Genomic DNA, 22,100 nt, shown 5'->3' with positions numbered 1-22,100 from the left:
TGGACATAACTAGATATACTAGTTTATTAAAGCTCTGATATATATCTGAATTTAGTTTCCAAATACAAACCAAACCAAATATGCAGACGGTCCGCTGCACAATCTCAAGAAAAAGAAAAAAAAACCCAACAAAGCTAAGATATTAGGTAGGATTCGAGCCTATTTCTGATTCATGGGTTTAAATTAAGACTTGATGAGTTTCTCAACCAGATCAGCTGCATCTTGGACAGTGGTGATACTTTGGGCACTCTCTTCCTCCACGCTAACCCCAAACGCTTCTTCGATTCCCATCACAATCTCCACCTAAACATGATGTATGTTTCAGACCAATCATGATCATCAATATTCAATATTTTATTTAGGTTAAATGATTAAAATCTTATTTGGTAATTCAGCATCTTGTAAGACATTAATTTGTGATCCTGATCATGAATGGGTAATAATTAGTTTACATATGACTGAAAATTGCTAGCAACTAAACCTACTACTAAAGAACCAACAGTGAGTGATTCACATGAATCTGGCTTGTCTATTTGCAAATCTGTGTCTAGTTTGTTTCTTAAAGAAATGCATGATACTCAGATTCAAGTTTGAAATAGGTTTTGAAAATGATATATATGAAAAAGCTATCTAATGAATAGTTATAAAGGAATGCCACTTCAGATTTGAAGGATGGAATTATTGTTTATGGCAATGTTTTGAAGTAGAATACGAAATCCAAACTTGAAAGTTACTGATCATTTATGATGAAAAACTAGTTGATGTGATATTAGAATAGTGTAATTTATGGGTGAGATGGGGATTTACAGCAGTGGGATGTTATGTTAGTCTCTTCTAGTAAATAAAAAAGTGGTCTCGAAAATAAAATTATTGATGTAAAACAGTAGACAGCCCAAAAGAACACTTAACAAAACAGGCCCACTAAAGGTAAAGAATGGATACCGTATCAAGAGAATCAGCTCCAAGACCCGCAAATGTTGACTCTGCACTGACTACAATGTCATCAGATAGAGCCAGTTGATCCTTCACAATCTTGCATACTTTCACCACTGTCTCTGGCTTAGCCTGCCAAGCAAATGAGTTGTTTAATCAACTGTTAGTTCATCATCCTTTTTCAAAAAATCAATCAGTTCAACATGACAGGTATCTAATATAAGGGATGAAATTGTAATTCAATACATGATTTGGGAACATCAAGTACATATTCAAGGCTTTTGTATCAATAGATTCCATGATTATACACAAAAAGTTTAAGGCTGATATCTAAATTGTACAGTTATCAAAACAAGAGAATATACCGCACAAGAAATGCGAAATCGGTCTGAGGACAGGCGGGGCAAAGTCAGTGAAGTGAATTTTCTTCCGTTAAGAGACAGTGATACTGAATTCAGTCCAGCCATCTTCCTGCTCCCCTGATCAAATCAAAGACATATTTTAGTTAACAAGATGAGACCTTCTTTAAACTGCAAAAATGCATACAAAAGAAATTCTTTAAAAAAGTTACATGCAGAGGAGCAAGATGAATCAAAGTGACACAAATTTTCATCGAGCACTGTTGCGTACAAATTAAACAATAACGAGTAATTTAAAAAGTAACTATGAATCATGGACGAAGAAACACAAAATTATAAAGGAAAGTTCACGTGACAAACAATAATCAGAACATACAGAACAAATCTAAACATAAATCAATCGGTTAAGAATGATCCAGAGAGTGTCTAACATAGCAATCTAAGTTTTCTTCATTTTCAGCATAAAAGATTTAGCCTTTTAAATCGATATTTCGTAGAATCAACAACGAAAGCAGGAAAATGTACATAAGAACAGACAGTTAGTGTATCTGAAAGCATATAACCAACGATCAGTAAGAAGAAGATGACAATTATAACAATCTAGTTAAAGGGGAATTACCTGATTTTGTTTCAACGAGCAGGATAGAGAGGTCGTGGACATAAAAGATCCGGTAGCCGCCGCCATTGATCTGTCAAGAGGGAAAACCCGAGATCTGCTGCCGCGAGAGAGAGTATAGAGAAATGCTTAGAGAGGGATGAGAAACTAACCAGGGGGTTTTATTAGGCGCTTCCTGCCTAGTTTTTATCGAATCGGTCTTGTTTGGTTCCACAGATATGAGCATTTTGACTTCGGCCAGCTAAGTAAGTAAATAAGTTCTAACGGAGAAACCTATATGAGCAGTTTTTATTATTTTCTTCTAATCCAAACAAGCCTTATTATTAAGCACACTGAATTTATTATTATTATTATTAGTTTTTTAAATAACATTTTTTATTATCAAATTGAAAAATAATGTCCAGCCTCAATAACTATTCAAGTCCATATATAAATAAAACACTTCTAATTAGTACCCAAAATGTCACCTATCACAACTGGATTAATACTTTGAAAAATATCAATAAAAAGAAAAATAAATGTAAACCAAAATATTCACCAACTAATAAATATTAAAAAAAAATTGGTGTTTATATATTTTTTTATAGTTTTTAAAAATATTGTGAAATTAATATTATAACATTACAAATTATAAGATTTAGTTGATTAATTTGATTGTTAGAGAGTTTTAAACCCTAAGTTTTAACTAAATAAATAATTATTTTTTAAATTAGGTTAAATAGTTCTAGAGGGTGAAGTGACACTATGCGATCACTTAATTTGCCTCATCCTAAGGTCGAGTGAAACGAATTTTCGTACCTCCCGGATCACTCATACGAAACATTACTTGATCTCCTTTGTTGTGAACACACCTCGACAGTTGTTTACGTAAGGTCGATAAATAATTTCTTTCGTTGTGGAATGCACCCTTGGCGATTACTAACATGAAGATGTTACTCTTTGTTCTCTTTGTTATGGAATGCGCAATTGGCGGTCATTGACACAAAGACATCACTCTTAATTCTCTTTGTTATTGAGTGCACCATCGACAATCACTAACACAAAGACATTACTTTTTGCTCTCTTCATTCGGGAGTGCAATCTTGACGATCACTAACACAAAGACATTACTCTTCTCTCTCTTCGTTTTGGAGTGCATCATTGGCGGTCACTAACACGAAAACATTACTATGTTGCTCTCTTCATCGTGGAGTGTGCCTTTTACGGTCATATGAATACGCAAAAATGGATATTCTTACAAGAAAATCACTTTATTTCTCTCTTCATCGTGAAGTGTTCCATTGCAGTCACACACATGAAGACACCGCGTTTAAGACCTCCTTGATCTAAATACACCAATGTGACTATTCTTACAAGGACATTACTCTGTTACTCGTGGAGTGCAATTTTACAGTCACACACATGAAGACATTACATTTTATTATCTCCTTTATAGGAATATGACAAAGCAACTATTCTCAACGACAATGCCTCCTATTATCTCATTGATATGAATACGCCAATGAGTCTATTTTCAAGGGCAATGTCTCCCATGATCTCCTTGATATGAATATGCCGAGATAGTTATTATCAAGGACAATGTCTCCCATGATCTCATTAATATGAATATTCCAAGGTGACTATTCTCAAGGACAATGTCTCCCATGATCTCCTTGATATGAATACGCCAAGACGACTATTCTTAAGGACATTGTCTTCCATGATCTCCTTGATATTAATACGCCAAGGAGGATATTCTTACAAGGATAAAGGATTTATGATTTGTGATTTTCTTAACATGAATACAAAAATATTGTTGTTCATACTAAGACAAGGTTTTATGCTCCTTTCATTATGATTATGCCAAGGTGGTTGATCATACGACGATATCATTCACATGATTCTTGTTGTGATTATGCCAAGGCAGCTAATCACGCGAAGATATCACTTTTATTTCCTTTATTGTGGATATGCCAATGCGATTATTCATGCAAGGGTAATGTTATATTCTTTTGGACTTGAACACACCAAAGTGTTGTTCATACAAGAACTTGAGGTTCTCATCGTTACAGGTACACCTTGATGGTTACTTGTTCAAGGATATGACTTAGAAAATGAGTCAAATATATTGGTTGTTCGATAGTGGTTTATTATGAGTCATCTCTACCATAGATTATTCTCTTTTAGGTTGAAGTACCGCCCGACGGGTACTCACATATGGATTATAAGAAATATAAACTCCTTGCAATGATACAATTTTGGATCAATTGTAACACACAAGTTTTAGTTTTTCGTGGAAACGATATTAATGGATATTCGAATGGAAGCGCATTTGAAGAAGCCCCTACCTCGATCATACATTTTGATTGGCAAACGATTGGTTATATATTGATTTGTTTACCTTTGGTTAAACGAAATTCTCGCATTTTATCATATCTTACAAGTATCCCAAGGAATTCTCACGAGGTCCACTATTCAGATTCCTCGATTTTGTGATATCAAGTAAGGAAAGTGTGGTGCAGATGCTCATTCCAACTTGTATATGTCTGCCCCTTTACATTTAATTAATTTTGGCTCACAAATTTGGTGCATTATTGTTCAACCTTGGACATAGGTTTGTAAAATCGAGAATTTTTTTCTACAAACTTTATGAATAGGTGCATTCTATAGACACCTCATTTTTACAATCAAATAATTAAAATAAATGTACCTGGTCTAGCATGATGATCATACTTAATTGATAGACTGGAATGACTAAAATAAATAACTAATTCGCGAACCAGCTATTTTTGGCCTATTTCAAGTTTGATTCAAATGCCACTTTCTAAAAATATTCAAAATTTGAACTATTTATACATTCAGAACGAACAACTTGGGAAATGGTGTATTTTGAGTATACTATTGCTTTTTATAATTTACATGAAAATGTCATCTCTTGTCTATTTTTTGGACTCAAATGCGACATTCTATAAATACACAAAATTTGAACAAACAGATACTATCAACGACGACCGACTCAAAAAATGGTGAATTTTTAATATAATATTAATTTTTACGTTTCTAGGAAAACACTCCGAAAGGCCAAAGGAAAGTTAAAAAAAACGGAAGAACGTGAAGAACCGTCTTTATTTGGTTATTTGAAAATCGTTGAAAAATCTGAAGTGATTGTAGCTTGTCACATATTCTTCCAAATATCCCTAGGGCTCAATTGTTAACCAAACTAGGTGAATCTGGTTGCATTGGAAATGTAATAAGATCATCTACCATCCTGGTGAAATCGAAATCAAATTTAAGATGTAGAGTTTCCAAAATTTGCCAAGGAAACCACGATCAAGAACATGAGATTCATTTCGGACCACTCTTCACATAAATACTTATTTTAGAAGTTGTAATGCTTTAAATTTGATCAATGAGGTACCAATAGAAAGATGATACATACTAGACATTTAGAATCTGTCTCAAAACCCCAAAACCCCAAATGTCGATTAAAGAATCACTTGTGTCCACACAAGATAATGCATGGTCACACTTCGATCCCATGAGCTAACCAAAATTGTAGCTCATAAACACTGATCCATTGACACTAGACTCAGGTTGTAATTTAATATTTAACCCATTGAAAAGCTCATGGGAAGAAGATTCATATGTTTTGTCCAGCTTTAGAGGCTAACTGAAGATAGTCCCTCTTCATAAGTGATAACTCGGGCTACGATCCACCTCCCAAGCTCTACCACATATCAATGGAAATGTTATTTTATAGCCTTTATTATGGTATCAACCACAATATGTAATTCGATATGTGTTGACTAGGAGGTTGCCTCGTAATATATACACAAGTGCCAAAACAAAGAAAAAATAGCCACAATCTTCATTTAAGGAACCTCATAAAAAAATTACTACCAAACGTGTAGCCCTTCATGAGCATACATTTCCAATAGTACAAATTTCACATCATGATTCACCCTAAGTCGATGAGGAGAACACGTCAAAGTTTGTTGTTCAACAAAATGAACCAAAAGAAGACATAAACTTTGAAAATTAATAACTCATTGAATTTTGGGTCTTTTACTTGATTTCAAAACCAAAATATTGTTTCTAGGCACGGGCTTCCCAGTTGGCCTAACCCTAACTCGGACCAATCACTGACTCAATCCATTCGACTCGCCAATGAAAAAAAGTTCATTTTAAAGTCAAAATCTCAAATAACTCTTAACTACTTAATATATAAACAAAAAATCAAGCAAAACATAGAGAGGTGGGATCACATTTTAACAACCAAACTATAATTTCATAGAGAGAAAAACTCTCCATAACTACTTCAGTAACTACTGCAAGGAAACCACCGATGCATTCGGGAAGAAGACCTCGTCAATGCTCCTCTAGTTAGCTAAGGACTGTGTAGCTTTTCTTCTACGTTTATTCATCACTTCTCAGGTACTCTTGGAAGTTTGTGAGGCTTCTTTCATCGTTTGAAGCTTGTAAGTTATCAATTCATATAGATACTTTCACTTGATTGGTAGGTTGGTATATTGTTAGATGTTGCTATTGTCTATGTTAAATTGTTTGATTGTTCTTGGTTAATCTTATTAATTTGCTATCCTAAGTAGTCTTCGTCATCTAATTTGATCTAAAAACATGGTAATAGATCTTTGATTGTGTTAGGATCTAGGTCGCCGCTGGTGGACCGGGGGTTGGACCGGTTAGCGGTTCTCACTCGTAGGGTGGTGGTTAATCCGGTTAGAGATTAACACCGGGGTTTCAATACTACACAACCTGTCACAAACCCTTGAACTAGGTTCAAGCGCGGAAGAGGTTTGCTTTCAAGTTGAAGCGGTACACGTGTATGATAGGCGGAGTCGGTTTCGGATGATGAAGCTTTGAAGGATGGTGGGTCGGTTTCGGCAATCTGGATACTTGGTATGGTCAGTATGGAGTTGGTTTGGAGCGGTATGGTTAAGTTAGTCGGTTATGTAAGGAAGCCAACAGAAAGTAAATAACACAACAGAGTTTTATGGATGTTCGGAGATAAAACTCCTACGTCACCCCTTCCTCTCGAAACCGCGAGAAGGATATTCACTAAGGAATACAAATACAATCCGATCGAGACTTATTTCCTGCTCGATAACACTCTTACAATTTACACCGAAATTGTAGCACACACTTAGAATTTAGCACTTAGGCTTTCTTAGAATACCACACTGTTATCACTTGTAGTAAATGCACTTAGCTTTTGTTATCTCAATGTTTGTCTCACTTAGTAACTGCCTTGATGTCTGCTTGATGTCCCGCATTTACTCTTCTGCAACTGCCTCCTTTTATAGGTGAAATATGCCAACGGTCATCTTTCAAAGCCTTGAATCTGATTGGCTGATCAGAGATGCAGTGATTCAGTGTCTCAGACCTGCGGTCTTCTCCTCAGACCTGACGGTCAATCTCAGACCTGGCATCCTGTTTCAGACCTGCCGGTCTGTAAAGCAAACCTGCCGGGTTTGTCTTTTACTCAATGTAGGCACTGTCTGCTTGGACAGTTGTCTGTACTTTGAAGATTTCCTTTCTGGCTTATCCCGAAGTAGAAAGATCCGGTAGTACTGTTTTCTGCAGCCTACAGTCTTTCCTCAGACTTGCATGGATATGGAAGTATTCAGTCTGTTCCTTTGGTATCATTCTCAACAGATACCCAAAGTGTCTTCTTGTGCAGGTCGGCCTCTTGACTTGGCCTAGGTTGGCCGCTTGACTTGGCCGAATATCTTTTGATAGTGAAGTGACCGGGCTTATTCCGGTTATGTTTGTCTTGAGGGTTGATCGGCTATTTGATGGATTTGGCTTTTAGGCTTTGGCCGATCCTTCCTCTGTGCGGTCACGTACCGAATACTCTTGATCGGTTTGATAGCTTGACCGGTTCGGTTTCTTCAGTTGGTTTTCTTTTGTTCATCCGGTCCGGTTCCTTGTTCCTGCGTAGGAAGTTTGTTTAAGTTAGGTTTATTTGAACCGGTATGAATTTATCTAACAATTTCTCCCTTTTTGATTATTTTATTTAAAATTATCAAAATTATGTAAGTTTGCAACCGTAGGCCGGTTGTTTTGTTTGGCCGATTTTGAAAAAGATTTAGAGAATTTTTCGAAAAATTTTGGGGGAGGGGTTTTGGAGGAGTTTCTATCTTTTATCTAACAATTTCTCCCTTTTTGATTATTTTATTTAAAATTATCAAAACCATGTAGAAATGCAAAATAATGCCGGTATTCAAAAATAACTTTATATATTCATAGATAACCGGAAAGTACTAAGCAAAAAATACTAAGGTAAGTAAGAAAAAGAAGGATAGTCCCTATTCTGAGTCCGTGAATTCGTAGGCACTCTTCTTTCTCTTTGGTTGCGGTGGCGGTTGCGGTTGCGGTTGCGTGGAGTGTCGTGGTCTTTTAGATCGGTACCGCAGCTGTTCTTCGAGCACATCCTCGACTTGGTCGTCTTGCTGCGAAGTACCCGTCTCGACCGGGTCAGAAATTATATTGAGCGTCTCCACAATCCGAACTTTCTTACTAGTCGGCTTCTTTCTCTTCTTCGGTTCTGAGGCAGAGGCGGCCGGTGCTGAAGCGGAGGGGGCCACTTTCTTTTTCTTCTTGTTCGCTTCGGAGAACTCTTCCAGCCCACGTTTTTGTCTCTCCAGTCGTTCGGCATCATCCGCAGCTTGTCTTGCTATTTGCTCAGCATACCCTGGATACATGCTCTCAGCCCTTCTTATTCTTTCGGCCTCTATTTCTTCTTCGGTCAGCTGAGTCGCTCGTGGCGCCTCTTTGTCTCTGCTAACCTCGGCGTCCAGCCTTTCCTGGACTCTCTTAGCAACCAGAGCATCGGCCTCTATAGCAGCGGCATCCGCGGCTTCCTTAGCTTTCAGGATTTCGGCCATCTGCGCAGTAAGTGCCTTTACTTCGGCCACGAGATCTTCGTTCTTCTTTTCCAGTGCCGAGACTCGTTCAATTGCTGGGTCGACCCGTTCGAAATCCTTCTTTAATTCCGACGTGAGACCCTCCAGAGCTGCAATATGCTGAGCACAGTTTTCTCGCTCACCGGCCTCTTCCCATAGTCCGGTGCTGAGTTGCTCCAGGCGTGTTTGAGTGTGATCCACAACCAGCTTCGTCGCATTGGCGAACTTCATAGCCGTATCGAAAATGTTTTCGCATCTATCCTTGAGCGGTTGAAGCTTGGAGACGTTGTGGTCAAGTATGCGGTCATCAATCTTCTCTGATATTGAAGTGTCAAACTGCCGGAGTCGGTCCTCAATCCGCTTCGAAACAACTACTTCAAATTTTTGAAATAGGTCATCAATCCATTCCTGAGGGGGCGCTGGAGCGGTGACTACCGGAGGTGGTGTAGGATGGGACTGCTTGGTAGGATCTGGATCGGCTCTTTCGTCAAGATTTATCGGTGCCTCCTCTTCATTTGGAGGTTCTAATTGAGCCGAATCCTCTAAGTTTATTACCTCAATTTCTGAGTTTGGAGCTTCAACTCCCAATGTCGGTATCTCAGCTTCCAGGTCTTGAACCGCATCGTCTGGGTTTGGAACCGCATCCTCCAAAGTTTGGACCTCAACAGACTTCGAAGTCGGTACCTCATCATTTTCTGGCAGTGGTGTCTCAATGTCCCTTGGTGTCACAGTGTCCTCTGTTGTCCAGTCTATTTGAAAATCTTCGATGACCGGAGCGGTATACACCGGAACTTGTTTCTGATTGCATATAGCTTCTAACCGCTCTATCTCTTGGCGTATTTCCAATTTGCCCTTTTCAAGCTTTTCTAATACTAGCGGTGCTACTGTAGACACCGATCCCCCTTTGACATATTCTTCCTTAATCTTTCTGATACGCCTTCTTATCTGTCGAAGATGACTTCTCGGTATCAGTAGGCAAGTTCGGCATTGTATTTCTTGAATGGTATTGGATTTGGTGAGACGTAGGATATTGTCCTCCACTTCCTCCAATCTGGCGATGCAGTGTTCTTGCGAGTGGTCCGATAGGATGTCTTTATACTTTGTATTGAACCGGTACTCATGCCACTCCATATATAGGTCAATGACATCCTCGTCTCTTCTGATAATGCCCTGAAAGATATTCTGGGCTAGTCTTTCGGCCTCCGCTTCGTCGGCCTCCTCTCTGTTGAAGTTTCCATCATCGGCTCTTTCATCATTGTCTCCTTCATCAACCCCGTCCTCACCCTCGGTGGTCTCAGGATTGAAGCTTTGTTCGGCATCGGTCGGACTCCGAGCCGAAGGATCATCGTCATGTTCCGTTCTGTGTTCGGTTCCCTCTGAATCGGCTTCCTCATCGTCCCATTCTTCATCCTCTGTTTGTTGAGGTGGATCTTCGAAAATTACTTTTTCTTTTCTCTTTCCTCCGGTGCTTGCTTTTGCCGGGGTATTTTTCTTTGCGGCTTTCTTCTTTCGGCCACCTGTGGAACTGGAGGCCGACTGCTTTCTTGGAAGAAAGTGCCTTGATCGAATGATGCTGCGTTTTAGTATTCCAACACCGGGACCGACTTTGATCTTTAGATGTAAGAAGATCTTGCCGAGTTGAACTGCATACCCCCAAGACCTATCTGAGTCCGGTCTCACCATTTCCATAAGATTGCTGAAAACCGATCTTGCCCAGTTGATCTCTGTGCCTTCCATTAGACGAAAAATCATTCTGATTTTGTCTTTGGTCAGATTGCTGAAATTTCCTCCCCTTGCCAGTATCGCCCTAGCAAAGACGTCACACGCCGGGATGAGCTCCGGTTTCAGCAGTTGTTTCTTTCCGGATGTGGGAACCGGCTTGTTTGTTGCAGATACACGGTGGCAAGCCATCTTAAAAACGTCATCGTCCATCTCCGCTGTTGCGTCCATACCGGTGGTTGGGAGATGCAGACTTTCGGCCACTACAGCTTCGGTGATTTCTATTTGGGAGCCGCAAACCGTTGCGAGGATCCTGTCGTAGGAAACGGTTGCGGTTTTGAAGAACTCTTCAACCGCGTTCTTGTAGATTACGTGAGGTCCCTCCAGAAAATATCCCAGACCGGTTTTAATGAGTCGGTCAATTACGTCTTTTGCCTCGGTTGTTCCATGTTGCCGAATCTCATCAAAGTCCACTTGAGAGTATAGTTTGAACAGTACCGCATCACGACCCATGTTTGAATAGTTTGAGAAGGAGAGAAATCGGTTTCGAAGGATTTAGTAGCTTAGAGAGAGAAAGTGAATTTCTGTGAAAATGACAAATGTGATGAAGGCTTTCCTTTTATAGGCACGGTTTGGAAGCCAAACCGTCCCATCATGAATGGGCGGGAGTTTTCCCTCCAAAATGAAAGGACATGGTTTCGTGCGAAACGGTGTGCGGTGTCTTTGAGCGGAAGTTTTTCCCTCCAAAACTTTGCCTATGTCATCGGTGACGTATTTTTCTACGAGACCGAATGGTAGATTATGTTCAAGCTTATTCAGATATTTTGATTGATCGGCGTTTAACAGTTTTAAGCAAATTTTATGAAACCGGATACGAATGATATCAAGCCGGTTATGTTAGATACATAGAGTAAAGAGAAGCGATCAAAACTGAAACGATATTTCATTAGAAAGGAAGCCGATAGGACGAAAGAAAGACATTTAAATAAAGATGTTTAAGCAGTAAACACCATTCTGGAATACTTTTCCACCACGGCATCTCTATCTAGAATATTTGAGGGGGATGCCGGTGTACCCGGTCCAAAATCTGGCCGGTACTTGAGAATCAGCCTGCTGATGTGGGGTGCAAAGCCGAGACCCTTCTTGGTCCGCACCATTTTCCTCAAAGTTTGAAAGAGGATCGCTGCCCAATTAATGGGCGTGTGGTTGTAGATGTGGGTCATCATATTGTAGGTATTCTTTGAAAACCGCTGATTTACAGATTGGCACAGAATGGACCGAGTGACAATATCAAGAAGTAGCTGAGTGCTACGACCGAGACGGGTCTTTAACCCATGGGTTTCCACCGTATCGAAGGTTCCAAGACAGCGGAACACATAGTAGTATTCATCAGTTCCCTCCATGGCCGGAAAGTCAGAGAACCCTTCTTTAGGCAGATTGAAGAGGGAGGCAAATTCGGCTTCATCAAGCCGGAAGGTATGATTCCTTACAGTGGTTACAATGCGATCTCCCCAGTTAACGGCATTTCTGAAAAATTCCTTGACATCCTCAGTCAGTATGGGACCGGATTCGTCAAGGAAGGCTTGAAGACCGGTAACAATGAGACTTTCAAACATGTGTTTCTTTGGGTGGTCATAGTCCCATTCGGCCAAGCATGAGCCGAAGTCAACACTTAGAAAATTTCCCAAAGTTCGGCTTGGCATGATTATGATGTAGAGAGAGAGATTCAAGAGAAATACTAGTGATTGTGGATGTGAGAAAATGAAAGGAGGATGACTTCTTATATAGAATCGTTTTTGGAGGGAAAATTTGAGCATTGATGGTTGATTTTGTCTTATTAAGGGAAAGAATCTTTTCCTTTCCAAAGTGCATTGGGAAGTGGCGGTTTGCAGATCTCGAGGTAAATATTTGTTGGAAAGTAACCAGATTAGTTGGGAATTAAATGTGCGGGTGGTTGGGAGTTATCTCATTAAATTGGATTATCTCATTAAATGCATTTAACACATAATGATATATATTAGATGGAGACCGAAGACGGTAGAGACAACACCGAAACTGACATACATAAATGATGAAGTTAATGAAAGCACAAATAAAACCGAAGTGGACATGGATGAGGCCGATATGGTTAATGATGCATCCGGTACATGCAGCAAAACGACCGGATGCCAGATGAAGTGACTTAACGAGGAGGGTTGAAGTTTCTCCTCCTCCATTCCCTCTCAAACCGACTATAGAAAGAATCAGTCATTTCCCTAGTTAGCACTTGAGCCTGGTTCAGGCCTTCGCCAGGACAAGTTGGAACGCCGAGTTCCACCAGAAGGGTGCTCATTTGGGGAATGAGACCGACTGACTGGACGTTAATCATCCAAACTAAGGTGTCGAACAGCACCCGGGACCAGTTTACCGGTGTGCCAGTAATGATGGCGGCCATCATATTGAAACTTGCCACGCAGTAGGTGTTAGTGACATCTCTTCCAAAGATGCCCCTTCCCAACACATCATTGAGGAGCTGGTACTCAGCCCTCAAGAGAGATTTAGAACCATGATCATTGACAGGTTCATCCGACCGGGCAAAGGCTAGGGATACCTCAGCCTTAATGTCTGCAGGAGGATTGAGATCTGTGATCCCTTGCTTGGGCAGACTGAAACACCGACCAAAGTCTTGTTCGGTGAAGTCAAAAATTACCCCCCCAACTTTGGATTGGATGTGGGTCTCAAAATGGGGTGTTCCCCGGAATACTCTGGCATTGTAGTAGAATTCCATAACGGATGCAGGGTAGATGATTTGCTTATCATCCAGAAAATACTGGAGACCAGTATCTTCTAACTTCTTAATCATCCGATACACTTCATAGTGTTCGGTACCGGTACAGGATTCAAAATCTACTTGGAGGATGTTTGGGAATTGAGACATGGTTAGTTTGCCTTAGTGAGAGAGTATTCTTGTGACTTGTGAGTTTTGTGGTGAGCGTTTCCCTCTCTTAAATACTAGTTTAGGGGCTAACCTATTGTCCAGGCATTAAATGGAATGACATGTATTAACTGCAGGATAAAAGGTTTTTCACCAAAATGGGTATGTTTGCAGTCTAGGTGTCGGTCATAGGCCTGAACCATGAAAGATATCAACAGATCTTCACGTCTTTTTAGGCGCGACCGGTTTTCTTTGAAAAGGCAACATTTCAGAACAGATATCTACAAACATTGGTAGTTGTTCCACATCTGTGAAATTCAAATAATCTAGGATGACCTGCTTCCGAACCGGTCAGTCATCAGTTGTTCATCCTGATGCGGTTAGCTGGTGTTTCCACCAAGTAGCCGGTCAGTTTACTCTGTCTGATGAGCTGGGCGGTTCTTCCATAGGCATCTTGAGAATTCAAAGATCAGCAGCTTAAGAAGAACTACCTGTTTTATCTGTCGAAGCCGGTTGTCCTTTTAAGTATCCTTAGGAAGGATCTGACTGATGTCGGTTAAGCCGAGAGTAAGTCTAAATTGAGAGAACTTAGCTTCCTGTAGAGGCTTTGTGAAGATATCGGCTACTTGTTGATCGGTGGGTACGTATTCCAGCCGGATATGCTTCAGCGTGACATGCTCTCGAATGAAATGATGCCTTATGTCGATGTGCTTGGTTCTGGAATGGAGAACCAGGTTGTATGTAATCGCAATGGCACTTGTGTTGTCACAGAAAATTGGGGACTCTTCGGCTGTGATGCCAAAATCCTTCAACTGCTGTTGGATCCAGAGAAGTTGAGAACAGCAACTTCCGGCCGCCAAGTATTCAGCTTCCGCGGTTGATGTAGCCACCGATGTCTGCTTCTTGCTGTGCCATGATACCAGTCGGTCACCAAGGAACTGACATGTTCCGCTGGTGCTCTTTCTGTCAATCTTGCAGCCTGCATAGTCTGCGTCTGAGTAGCTCGTTAGATTGAATGATGAGTCCTTTGGGTACCACAGACCGACATCAGGTGTGCCCTTTAGATACTTCAGTATCCTCTTTGCGGCTGTGTAATGGGATTGCTTTGGATTTGCTTGAAATCTCCCACATACACCAACTGCAAACAGGATGTCCGGTCTACTTGCTGTTAGATATAGCAGGGAACCGATCATGCCCCGGTATGCAATCTGATCTACTGATTGCCCTTCATCATCTCTGTCCAATTTAATGGATGAACTCATTGGAGTGGCCGCCGAGGAGCAAGTGTCCATACCGAATTTCTTTAGAAGCTCCTTGGTATATTTCGGTTGACTGATGAATGTTCCTTCCTTGAGTTGCTTAACCTGAAGACCTAGGAAGAAACTTAATTCTCCCATCATACTCATTTCAAATTTGTCAGTCATCATTTTTGAAAATTTATCACAAAGCTTTGGATCGGTGGAACCAAAGATAATATCATCTACATAGATTTGAACAAGTAGGATATGTTCCTTCTTTTCAAATTTGAACAAGGTCTTATCCACCGAACCGATGGTGAAATCATGCTCTACTAGGAATGCGGTTAGTGTGTCATACCAGGCTCTTGGTGCTTGCTTTAGACCGTATAAAGCTTTGTTTAGCCGGTATACATGGTTTGGAAGTGCAGCGTTCTTGAAGCCGGGTGGCTGTTCAACGTACACTTCTTCACGTATATCACCGTTCAAAAATGCACTTTTAACATCCATTTGAAAAACTTTGAAATTTTTGAAAGCAGCAAATGCAAGAAAAATCCTAATGGCTTCAATCCTGGCTACAGGAGCAAATGACTCTTCAAAGTCAATGCCTTCTTCCTGTTTGTAGCCTTGAGCCACTAATCTGGCTTTGTTCCTCGTGACCAGACCGTCCTCATTGAGTTTGTTTCTGAATACCCATCTTGTTCCTATGACCGATTTATCTTTCGGTCTGGGAACTAAGTACCAGACTTTACTACTCTCGAACTAGTTTAGTTCTTCTTGCATTCCCAAGATCCAATCCGGATCTGACAATGCTTCATCTATTCTTTTCGGTTCAATCTGGGATATAAAAGCAGAGTTAAAATATCCTTCCAGAAGTTGACTCCTAGTTCGAACAGGTTCTGAAGGGTCACCTATAATTTGCTCAGGAGGATGTTTACTGTTTCTTCTGAGATTCAGTTCAAGGGTGTCTACCAAGTTACCGTTTAATTGATCAAGGCTAGACATGTCGGTAGGCTGACCAAGATTGTCAGACCGATCGGCTTCCTCGGGTTGGACCGAAGTGTCAGCTTCCTGCTGTGAAACAGCTTGATCCGGCTGGGTATCAATATTACCCATTAGGTCATGGACAAATCCCCTGAAGACCGGGGTCTCATCTTCGCTATCAGAATGAATATCGTTATTTTCCAGTCTGTTATGTAGATCAAAGCATGAAGCAGTGTTGCTTTCAACCGATTCATCGAAAACAACGTGAATTGTTTCCTCCATGGTTGCAGTTCTATTGTTATATACTCTATATGCTTTACTTACCGACGAGTATCCTAGCATAATGCCGGTGTCGGTCTTTGCATCAAAAGCAGTGAGTTGGGTTTTACCATTATTATGAATATAACATTTACAGCCGAAAATCCTGAGGTATTTAAGTTTAGGAACTCTGTTAAAATAAACCTCATATGGTGTTTTGTTGTGAAATCTGTTAATCAAAGACCGATTTTGTGGTAAATGCACTTAGCTTTTGTTATCTCAATGTTTGTCTCACTTAGTAACTGCCTTGATGTCTGCTTGATGTCCCGCATTTACTCTTCTGCAACTGCCTCCTTTTATAGGTGAAATATGCCAACGGTCATCTTTCAAAGCCTTGAATCTGATTGGCTGATCAGAGATGCAGTGATTCAGTGTCTCAGACCTGCGGTCTTCTCCTCAGACCTGACGGTCAATCTCAGACCTGGCATCCTGTTTCAGACCTGCCGGTCTGTAAAGCAAACCTGCCGGGTTTGTCTTTTACTCAATGTAGGCACTGTCTGCTTGGACAGTTGTCTGTACTTTGAAGATTTCCTTTCTGGCTTATCCCGAAGTAGAAAGATCCGGTAGTACTGTTTTCTGCAGCCTACAGTCTTTCCTCAGACTTGCATGGATATGGAAGTATTCAGTCTGTTCCTTTGGTATCATTCTCAACAGATACCCAAAGTGTCTTCTTGTGCAGGTCGGCCTCTTGACTTGGCCTAGGTTGGCCGCTTGACTTGGCCGAATATCTTTTGATAGTGAAGTGACCGGGCTTATTCCGGTTATGTTTGTCTTGAGGGTTGATCGGCTATTTGATGGATCTGGCTTTTAGGCTTTGGCCGATCCTTCCTCTGTGCGGTCACGTACCGAATACTCTTGATCGGTTTGATAGCTTGACCGGTTCGGTTTCTTCAGTTGGTTTTCTTTTGTTCATCCGGTCCGGTTCCTTGTTCCTGCGTAGGAAGTTTGTTTAAGTTAGGTTTATTTGAACCGGTATGAATTTATCTAACAGATTGGATAATTCACAAGTTATATTGGCGTGCTCAAGAACATTTACCTTAATAAATACCTAATCATCTTAGCTAAATAGAAGCAAATACGAGGTGTGCATAGACACCCTTCATTAATCGCAAGAATTTGTCAATAATTAGTTCGTCTCTCCAATGCGAAGACTCGTTTACACATGATCCATATTATGTTCTTAATCATGAGGAGCCATTGTCCTTCGTTCATTCGAGCACCTACAAACAGGGGCGGAGCCAATATTTGAAACCTACCCGGGCTAATTTCTTAACAAAAAAAATTACCCGGGCTAGTTTTATAATAATATCAAACAAACAATCAATAACGACGGGAAACAATCAATAACGACGGTAAATTACCGTTGTTATTGATGACTGCATACATAATATCTAGGGCTACCCGGGCTACAGCCAGAGCCTGCTTGTACTTGGCTCCGCCCCTGCCTACAAAGTCCCTCAAATAATCAAAGAGTACATACGTAGTTCCAAACCATTAGACTAACTCTTCCTTTGTTAAATTAATCTCATTGGCCTCATGTAAATTATGGACTAATTTGCTAATAAATTAAATTGGAAACACATGTGCATCCCTAAATCTTTCAGGCTTGCTCAGGTAGGCCCATGAACTCTTCCTTTATCAAGTTTTAATCCCGAATATCAATGTTAATTAAAATCACTGCTGACGCTTATTTGGTTCAACTTTTTCACCAAACCAATTTCTCTAATTAATTTACGCCTCTAAATTAATTCAGAAAAATCCCAAAAAATATAAAACGATCAAAAACATTATTCTTGAAAAAATTAAAAATAAAATTTTTTAAGATACGTTTGGAAAAACCCCTAACCTAGCTGTATCATAATTGGAGTTCTATAACTCCAAAAATCACAAAAACTTTGTTACGTGTTCCTAAAATTATTTATCACATTAATTTATATGTAATCAAATATTCGTCAAGTAAAATTGAATTCTAAGGTCTTGTCTGTGTACTCTCTTTATATCAAATTTGTCTATTGCTTTCGATTTTTAATCTCGTCTATTATTATGAATCTTTTATACATTTTCTATGATCGGAACTAAGAATAGTCCCTTGATAGATTCAAAACTTTAGACAAAAAAACACAAGTCCTTAATCAAATATAGTGTAATAATTCTTGAACATTCAAATGACCAACTATTTCGTAGTAGAGACCGTCCGTTTAAGATGGGCGTGTGGACATAGTGTCGTGGCCTTTACCTACGTGTAATTAAGTACCAAACCCTTAAAATGAATTCTATGATTTTTTTCTTTGTTTGTTTGATAAGTAAATTAAGATGTCAACTTTAAAATCAAATATATCAATTTGTTGAAATACACAGTCGATTTAAACCCTGTACGGGTCAATTTAAAAGGCTTATGCTAGAGAACTCTATTTTCGGTTCATCATCTTATTTTTTATGAGATTCGAGAGAAATGTAAGCCAATAGGTTCTCTAACATAACATAAATAACACGATAAACCTTCTTTCTTTAAAAACAATATTTAGGTCGGACCTAGCATCCAAAATCACTCGTCACATCTCCTCCGAGGTAGGATTCAAGCGTATCGGTAAGGCATGTGGTTTCTGATAACTATTGTGGTGTGAACCGCTCTTTAAGATGAGGCCTTCGTAAACCAAAACACGATTTTTCGAAAAGGATGGAGAGAAAAATTGAAAAGAGTGGGAACAAATTAAACACATACATCCTTAGTACCACTTTCCTTCATTTTATATGTAACCAATGATATAATTCCCCATGAACATCTTTTCATCATTCTTTACTTCTTTGAGGCTTGGAAATAATTCATTGTTAGATAAATTTTGTTTTGTAACTCCTTTGTCAATCCACCATTCTCGTGGATTACACTCCCCATCAAGTTAACCTCGGATATCACCACACACAGATCCATGTCCGACGATTCTTGAGTAAAGTTGGTCTCTCAAACTCTTCTCGACATTTTGCAATGGGAATATTTGTAGCCCATGCCATCACTTTCTCGTGAACTTCTTAGAAATTATTCCTTTAAGAAGAAGACTCTAGTTTTTTACAAAAGAATTATGTTTCTTCTTGACGAAATTCTCTTAAGCTATCTTGCTCTCTGATTCCTCTTCTAAACCCTCTTCTCTTAGTTGTCAACCTTCTACAAAATGACCCCAAAGTTATATATATATATATATATATATATATATATATATATAAAGATAAAATGATTTTTATATCAATACATTCTATAGATCATTTAGACCCTTCTACAACCATCACTTTCTCTTTGCTGTGTCCATAAAATAATGTGTGCACTCAAATTCTAAACTTAAATTGAATTTTAGTTAATAAAAGAAATATATATTTTTTAAATATTTTATTCAAATATTGATTAGAAGAGATAATAATTTAACAAATATCTTAATTATATAAATTATTAAATTTAATAACTTTTTCAATTCAAATATATTTGTGTTTCCAAAAGTATCAATTTAAAGCAATATATATATATATATATATCAAAATATTAAAAAATCTTGAGTAATTTTATTTTATTTGCACTGTACCTCAAATGAAGCTGAGCCAGTGGAAAAAAGAGGCTAAGGACCAACAAAAGAAAAGAAGAGAAAAAACTATTTTGGAAAAAAGGATTAGGATTTTTGACTTTTGTGGGATCCAGATCTGAGAAGCAACTTTGTCTTGTTTTTTTTTTTTCGTTTAGAGGTATGTAATGTTAAATTGCTAATGGTATAATCATCGGATCGGATTATATTATTTGTATAGATTTCTGATTTCATTCTTGTTTACGATTTCATATGTTGAATGGCTAAAGTCTATTGTTTATAATGTTCTCTATACTTAAAATGGAAAGAATACGTACCGATCCATCAACTTCAACCAATCATGGTTCAAATAAACTCTTGATTTTACAATTGTTTCAGGAAAAAAATAATAATAGAAAGAAACACATGTAGGTATTAGGTATATAAAAAGGAGAAAATTAAAGAAGCTTTGTTCTGGGCTTCCATTTGAGGCCAGCTAGTCTGTTTTTGAAAGACACGTAAAGGAATAAAATAAGAATAAAGGTTGCGTTCTGGGCCTCCCTGTTAACCTATTTCTAAAAAAATCAGCATTAATAATCAATCCATCAGCATTTAAAAAAGTCCAGTTTTATTTAAATAAGCCTATTGACCCAAATTTGCAATGGGAACAACTGCAACTCAATTTGAGGGAAATTTCATCAAATTACTCTCAAAACAGGTAATTCTCATTTTTAACCTTATTAAATTCATTTTTTATTTTTAACCTTTTTTTTATAAAATTTTCCATTTTTACCCTTATTAATCTTTCTTTTTTTTTTTTTTTTTTTTTTTTTTTTTTTTTCCTCTTCCCGTTTCTTTCCCCCGGTTCTTTCCCCCTCTCTTCCCAGCCGTCTTCCACCCGCGACTCCCAAGCCCCTCATTTCTTCCCGTTTCTTTCCCCTCTCTTCCCGGTCGTCTTCCACCCGCGAAGGTTGCTTCCAAGCCGGACGATCGCCAAGCTCTCTTCCCGGCCGTTTACTTTTACCCGGAAGGACGATCGCCAAGCCAGGGCGACGCTGCAATCATTCAAGTTCTTTCTACCCAGCAGGACGATCGCCAAGCTAGGGCGACGCTGCAATCATTCAGGTTCTTTCACAAAATAATCATTCAGTTTCTATGGTTTAGTTAGGGTTTAGGGTTTAGTTTGGCGTGGGGCGTTGGGCGTGGGGCGTTGGGCGTGGGGCTGACGTGGGGATGGATCTTGGGGGTTGTGCGTGGGGTAGTGCGTGGGCTTGGGGTCAGTCATAGCTGACTAATGGCTGGGAGTGTTAGACTCTACTAGATTGAATGCCCTTTATAGTTTTGTTGTCAATGATTCAATTCTTTGACTTGTTTGTAGAAGATCTATAGTCATTTTGAAGAATTTTAGAGCAATGTATACAAAAGTGTTACTGTTTTAATGATAGGAACGATAACTGGTATCACTATGATATGTTTGCTCCACATAAAATGGGATGAAATTTTGTATCAAGTGTTTTGGTTTGTGCATATAAATCGAAATCACAGAATAGTTTAGAGAATAAAAAAGATCATAATAAGAAGGAACAAGCAGTCCAAAAGGATGGATCAACAACGGAGCATATTGCAGCACAGACATTTACATTTCGTGAACTTGCTGCTGCTACAAGAAACTTCAGGCCAGAATGCCTAATAGGAGAAGGTGGTTTCGGTCGTGTTTACAAGGGTCAATTAGAGAGTACCGGACAGGTAATTAAATCTCGTGAAATCCAGATGTAGATTTAGATAAGATAATGTTCTGAAACTAGCAATTTAGACAACTCCTTTTGATCTTTTGCAGGTAGTTGCTGTGAAGCAACTTGACAGAAATGGCCTACAAGGAAATAGAGAATTCCTAGTAGAGGTTCTCATGCTTAGCCTATTACATCATCCTAATCTTGTCAACTTGATAGGTTATTGTGCGGATGGGGATCAACGGCTCCTAGTTTATGAATTCATGGCACTCGGATCGTTGGAGGATCATTTGCATGGTAAATTTTGTTTTAAGTTATTTAGTTGTTTTATTTGAATTATAAATGTGCTGCCTGTTTAGATAACATATACCAAAATGGTGCATACTTGGGATGACTTGATTTCAGTTAATTGGGTAGTCTATTGTATTATTATTTTACCATCTATATACCAGTTTGAGATTCATCTTATAGTAACTGCCCATTGGTTACTGTATTATTTTTTTAGAGGTGCAAGTAGTGAACTGAAATGGATTGAAGGAATGGTTCATAACTAAAATAAATAGATATCAAAGTACATAGTATTTTTATATGTGGTTATGATGTCAATCTATAAAACCCAACCAAGAAAATAAATTATATAAGTGAGAGTTTTATGCAATTGAAAGAGATTCAAATTCTATATAATCTTCTTGCAAAAGAGTAATGATACAAGTGTATACATCTATATTGTATTTGACTCTCAGTGTCATGAAAGTAGACTGGAACAAAAAAATGTTGAGCTAAGTTTCTCTTGTTAGTTGTGTTAGAACTATACTTTCAGTCTTGTTTTTGCATCTGGTCATTAA

At 38.9% G+C, this 22,100-nt stretch overlaps 2 protein-coding genes across 2 annotated transcripts; both read right to left on the bottom strand.

Moving 5' to 3' along the window:
- LOC124941994 (acyl carrier protein 1, chloroplastic-like) lies at positions 1 to 2,068 on the bottom strand. Its single transcript, XM_047482398.1, has 4 exons — positions 1,912 to 2,068; positions 1,299 to 1,412; positions 943 to 1,065; positions 1 to 303 (listed from the first exon to the last, which is right to left on the bottom strand). The coding sequence occupies exons 1-4, from the start codon at positions 1,975 to 1,977 to the stop codon at positions 184 to 186; spliced, it is 423 nt and encodes a 140-aa protein (XP_047338354.1). The 5' UTR covers positions 1,978 to 2,068; the 3' UTR covers positions 1 to 183.
- Positions 2,069 to 5,147: 3,079 nt separating this feature from the next.
- LOC124943440 lies at positions 5,148 to 11,042 on the bottom strand. The gene is made up of 4 exons (XM_047483943.1): positions 10,608 to 11,042; positions 8,877 to 9,662; positions 8,369 to 8,711; positions 5,148 to 5,155 (listed from the first exon to the last, which is right to left on the bottom strand). The coding sequence occupies exons 1-4, from the start codon at positions 11,040 to 11,042 to the stop codon at positions 5,148 to 5,150; spliced, it is 1,572 nt and encodes a 523-aa protein (XP_047339899.1).
- Positions 11,043 to 22,100: the final 11,058 nt, after the last annotated feature.

Source organism: Impatiens glandulifera, chromosome 6 (assembly GCF_907164915.1).
Source record: "Impatiens glandulifera chromosome 6, dImpGla2.1, whole genome shotgun sequence".
NCBI classification, from domain to species: domain Eukaryota; kingdom Viridiplantae; phylum Streptophyta; class Magnoliopsida; order Ericales; family Balsaminaceae; genus Impatiens; species Impatiens glandulifera.
The sequence above is the reverse complement of the archived record's forward strand: the minus strand, read 5'-3'. Positions and strand labels throughout refer to the sequence as shown.